This window comes from Benincasa hispida, chromosome 1 (assembly GCF_009727055.1).
Source record: "Benincasa hispida cultivar B227 chromosome 1, ASM972705v1, whole genome shotgun sequence".
Taxonomy (NCBI): domain Eukaryota; kingdom Viridiplantae; phylum Streptophyta; class Magnoliopsida; order Cucurbitales; family Cucurbitaceae; genus Benincasa; species Benincasa hispida.
In genome coordinates this window covers 79,784,080-79,789,920 of record NC_052349.1, presented here as the reverse complement: position 1 = coordinate 79,789,920, position 5,841 = coordinate 79,784,080, and the positions used below count along the sequence as shown (strand labels likewise).

General features: G+C 27.3%; 1 protein-coding gene across 2 annotated transcripts; it reads right to left on the bottom strand.

The window, feature by feature from the left end:
• Nucleotides 1-2,648: 2,648 nt before the first annotated feature.
• On the bottom strand, nt 2,649-4,690 carry LOC120092988 (pathogen-related protein-like). 2 transcript variants are annotated; one of them, XM_039051274.1, is made up of 4 exons: nt 4,506-4,690; nt 4,260-4,392; nt 3,519-3,817; nt 2,649-2,894 (listed from the first exon to the last, which is right to left on the bottom strand). In XM_039051274.1, exons 1-4 carry the CDS (start codon nt 4,659-4,661, stop codon nt 2,739-2,741), a joined length of 744 nt encoding a protein of 247 aa, XP_038907202.1. In that variant the 5' UTR covers nt 4,662-4,690; the 3' UTR covers nt 2,649-2,738. The 2 variants fall into 2 exon arrangements, with proteins under 2 accessions (XP_038907202.1, XP_038907210.1); XM_039051282.1 differs by having other exon boundaries at nt 2,757-2,890.
• Between the last annotated feature and the right edge of the window lie 1,151 nt (nt 4,691-5,841).

Sequence of the window (5,841 nt, the reverse complement as noted above, 5' to 3'; positions counted from 1 at the left end):
TAAATAATGACATTTGGCGGATCTTAAGATGATGCATATTGGTGAGAATAAAAAGAAAATTTCATATATTTCATATTTCCATAAAATCATATTTTCTATTTCTATTATTCCTTTTCATAAAATTATAATTTTAGTTATTTTTAATTTAGTTATATTTTATTATTATTTTATTTTATATATATGTATACTCTCTCTCTCCTATATCTGGTTGCTGCTTCATTGTTGTTCCCTCAATTTTACAGGCAATTAATTATATATATATATATAGCCTATATTATATATTTAATAATATCTTACTATTAAATAATTTTAGAATTCTTTCTATATCTCCCAATCTTACTCAAAATTGAATAACAATATTTGGAACAACGGTGTTTAAGAATATATATTATATTATATATATAATTATTATCCATATATATAATATTAATATATTATATAGTTATATATTTATATATTACTTTACCATATCTCTTACATTTTGGTTTGGGAAAACATAAGGAATTAATATAGAAAAGTTTAAGTTTGAAATTTAATAAGGTAACTAAGAAGCCTGTTGTGATAGAGGATCTGAATTTTTTAAATAATGATAAATGAATAAAATTATATTTCGATGTCTTGTGTTTGGTAGCAGGAATTCAGAAATTGAATATATATAAACGAGTTGCGGAGAACAATGACGTTGTTGTGGTGTATCACTAAATATTAGTTACACAAATAAATTTTGTTAATTTATTTAAGACATGTTATTGTTAAAAATAAAATATATATAATTATTATTTTTTAATATTATATAATTTATAGGAAAAATTGAAATGTTGGTCCCTATGGTTTAGAGTAAGTTAAACTTCAAGTTTTACAGTTTATAATTAGAATTTGCTTCTTACGGTTTAATAAAAGTTTCATAATAAATAGTCCCCAGTAGGTGCTAAGAGGATTTAACAAACCATATGAACTATCAAACCATATGAACTAAATTCTAAATTTTAAAATCATATGGACTAACTTTAAAAAATTAGACACTTAAGAGTTAGTTCTGAGAATTATGTTGCTATTGTGTAATTATGGTAGCAATTGAAATTGGTTTGTATGATATAATATAATGTTATTTGTTTTTGTTATAGTTCTGAATGTAGGTGATAAAATAAAGTTGTACTTTGAATTATATTGCTATCCTGCAGTTATAGTAACAACTAGCAACTAAAATACTTTGTAAGGTTTTTATTATGAATATAAGGTTCAAATTGTTTTTGTTGTGTTTTAAACATGAGGTGAGTTATGTTATTGTATTAAATGTTGAATTGAGAATCGTGAGATAAGAATTTTTGTGTTATTGTTGCTTTGAATATGTGTTACAGATATGTGAGTTAATGTTTTTATTCTTGTTGTTGTTTTAAATGTTAGTGAAGAATTGTGAATTAATTATATTTATGATGTTGTTGCTTTGAATGCATGTTAAAGAAATGTTAGTTAATGATTTTTGAATGTGTGAGAAAAATAATTTAACTTTAGGTGTTTTAGTTATAATTTAAACTTTGTTTCTATTATATGTTTTTTATTGAATGAATGTTATGTCCATGACTTTGCAACTGAAGAATATTGAAGTGTTTTTTTGTCAATGTTATGTCTATTAAATTTAAGTGTTTTTTTTTATCAAGACTTATGTGTTTTATTATTTTTAATTCATATATGTCTATTTTATTTTGGAACAATATAAATTATAAGGATATTTATGACCCTTTGAATGAAGTTTGGTTGTTTTTCCTTTTTAAATATTTTGATTCATACGAACTCTTTAAATGTTTAATTAGGATATTCAACTACAATTGAAGTTAAGAGAAATATATTATTTTTAAAAAATAAAGTCAATGCCAATGCCACATAGGATTAGGCAAAAGTCATCTCTCCCGACGCTTATGTAAAGCATTGGCAAAAGTTTGATGTCGGTAAAAACAACATATCTTGACATATACAAATGTAAACGTTGGGAAAACATCCTGCCAATGCATACGCACAACGTTTGCATAGAAGGTCGTCTATATTGGTGCCATCAATTTGGCATTGGCAAATCCATAAACTTCGGCATAGATAGCCTATGCCGACGCCAACTAAAAAAATAGTCGAGTTAGCTTATCTCGACGATTTTTGCCGACCCTTGTAAAGCGCTGGCACAACCTTTTGCCAATGCTTTCTAAAGTTATCCCGACGCTTTGTGGCATTGGCAAAAGGCTTTTTTGTTGTGAAACCATAGGGACCAAACTGAAATTTAACCTAATTTAATTTATAATACATAGAAAATCGAGTGGGATTTATAACATGAAATACTATATTTCTAAATGTTTTTATCTTTATTTAATATAATTCCGTATTTTAAATTTTAAAATTCAAATTATGAATACAGAAAAAACATAAAAAATGTTGTTTGTCAGTATTTACACCGTTTGGATCACAAAATCCGAAAACAATTTTTAGCAACAGAATTTGGGTTGTCGGCCAAACATATATTCTCTAAATTCAGTGAATCTAAAAACATAAAACAAAATCTAAATTGCGAACCAAACCGACCTTAAATTTATCCAAATCAAAATTAAAAAAAAATAGAAAATAAAAATATTTTAGCCCCTCGTTCATGGATATGTAGAGAGAGATTATTGAACAATAATGCATAGAATTTATTGAAGCTTACAACTTCATCACATACATTAATTATTTTTGTTTATTAATATTGAAACTACTACTCAATTGAAGATTGGGCAGGCAGAGGCAGCTGAATTACAATCAGTTGTTTTGAATAATTCAGAATCAATATTTTTTTTGCCCTTTAATAGACCTCCAAATAGCTCTGTTGAATCATAGTAGATATGAACTTCTTCAGCTTGCATTGATGAATCTACCTGCGTGTTCAGGTATATCATCATTTAATTAAATCTTCTAAACCTATTTATCTAATTTAAATACTTTTTTTAAACACACAAACAAAGCAACAACTTTAATTAACACAAATCAGTGCCATCTTTACCTAAAAAAAAATTGCATGAGCTTGTTTTGGTTTAGCCATTGTGTTCAATAATGTTTCGTCATTGGCTGATTCAAATAATATGATTAAATTTAACCACCATGAGTTGGATTTAAAAGGGCAACAAGCTGTTTTCTTAGTGGTGGATATTTGCTCATTATTTTTTTATATTCGTGAGTGTCCGAGCCAGCTTACACATGCATCTCAACTAATTTCACAAGACAATCAGTCCTTACAACATTTGGGTATCAAAAAAACTTGTAGGATATTAAATCCTAGGTAAGTGTCCAGAGGATTGAACCCATCCCCTCTTAATCGTTTATCAAACTCAATGTTTTTAATTTACCATTAAGTCAATTCATGATGGTTACTTTGTACATAATTTTATAAAAAAAATTGTTATGATTTTTTTTATATGAGGTCATTATTTGATGATATGTAAGATTAGTCAATAAAAGCACAAATTAATTGGGGTGAACACTAAAGAATTTAAGTTTATTACCTTGAGAGTTGCCATGCCATAGAATTGAACTAATTCACCAGTTGGGGAATAGGCTTTGAAATGACCTTCAAAGAAACCCCAATGCCTAAACTTGAAAGCAATCAAAGGAGGAGGTGAATAAACTTCAATAACTTCCCATGCAAATCCTCTTGGAAAACAAGTCTTGAAGTCATTATGAGCTGATTCTTGTGTTTCTTCCTCTACTTTGTAAAATTGCAACTCCTTTGGTAGACTACTCTTTAGTAAAGCATTGAGGTTTCCAATCCTTAGTACATCTTCTACTGATAGTCCCTCTCTTCCTGCACTAACCACAAACAGGAAATTCATTAATATGACCTTTTCTTCATTAATTTAGGGTAATACTTGCAAATTCCTTCCATTAATACAGTTTAATTATAAGTAAATTGGGGTACTAGTTTTATGATCATATTCTAGTTTTTCTTTTGGAACTTGTAAAAATCTAGATATTAAAATTAGCTAAATGATCAACTGACATAGAGGGGAGGAATTAGATCAATTCCAAGAGAGTAAAGCTAATTCCTATTCGGAAAATTCGAATTTTTTCCCTTTTCTTTTTCCCAGTAATTCACGGAGTGTCATATCTTATATAGTGAACTTACGCATTAAAAAAGTACAACTGGAACTAAATTGAAAAAATATATCAATAACTGTAACAAAAAGAACATATTTAATATAAAAATTTAATTAGATGATTATATAGGTAAGAAACAAAGAAATTACCATTGATAAAAACGTTGAATTTCTGAGGGTTTATGGCCTTGAAATCCTCTAATCTAGTCTTGTGAGCAAACTCCACTTGCAATGATTTTATAATATTTTGCACTGTTTCTTCAAGAGATCCTTTTGGCCACTCCTATAACATAAACTAAACAAATTAAGTAATTACAGAATAATATGACACAGAGATGAAAAAAAATAATAATAAATAATGTTTTATTTATTTATTTATTTTTAAGAAAAAAGAACCTTGGTTCTGCCATCTTCAAAGAGCTGGTTAACAGTTTCATAAGTTGGGGGCTTTCCATGCCTCCATTGAATGGTAGGATCCTCCAAATTCAAGAAAACTCTGTACTTATCGGCAACAATGCTGGTTTCTTCAAGGCTCATCTTAATAGATTCCATTCTTTTCTTTAATTAACCAAAAAACAGGATATACTTGGTGTGGTAAATTGAATGGCCAAGTTATGGGGGGTTTTATAGGTGAAATGTCACTTCCTGCCTATTGTTTTTCTTTGGGTTCATCATTCAATTCATGGATTTTATTATTTTTTTTTTACCAAATACCATTTAGAGTTTACATGACTATAATATCATATTAAAAAAATAAAATTTTTTACAAACTATTTATAGAAATAATAAAAAAAAAATGATAGACATTGATAGACTTCTATCAGTCTCTATCAATGATCGACTCTATTAGTTTCTATCAGTAATAGACACCGATAGACTTTTATCAACTTCTATAAAAAAAGATTAAATTTTGTTATTTTGTGTAAATAGTTTATACATATTTTATTCATGCTTCGATTGTTATCAATTAGTTTTGAGAGTCTCTTTGTAACGATATCAAAACTAATTGGTAATGAACAAAACATGATTCAAAATTCATATCTAACTTATAAAGATTTGTGAGGTTTTTTCAACTTTTTTTCTTTTTAATGTGAGATCTTCAACACTCCTTCCTACTTGGTTTCTTGAATTTTCTTTTTTTTTTAAAAAAAAATCTCAACTTATAATAAATCAAGATTATGTTTAGTCACAAAAATTGAAAGTTTAGAAACTTATTAAAAACATTCTTCCGAAATTAATTCATGCATTTATTATACAATTAGAGTGTTCATTGATTGAATTTTATGGATTCAACCTAATGGTTCAAGTTGCTTATAATTGAAACAACTCCTATTAAATTATCAACCCGGCCAATCCATTAAAGTAAGTTTAATTCTTATATTAAATTGCAATTATAATTCATAACCAATGGACGTTGTTAGGTAGTGCTATGCGCAATTTAATTTCAAAATATGCCTTTTGTACATAGGTGTGATTGAAAGAAAAAGAAAAAGGCTAACTATTCAAAAATTCAAAATACCTAATCTAACCATTATTATTTCGGCCGTTTGCGATTTAAAATTAGTTAATTTGAGTTATATTATAATGTTTTTCTATTTCATATCATCGTCGTCAGGTTAGGTTGGGTTGATTCAGTCTCATGGATTTAAAAACTGAATCAAACTATAATTGTGTTTTGAAAAAGAGTTGACAAGAGAAATAACAAAATTTAAAGTTTCATTTGAAAAGAAAA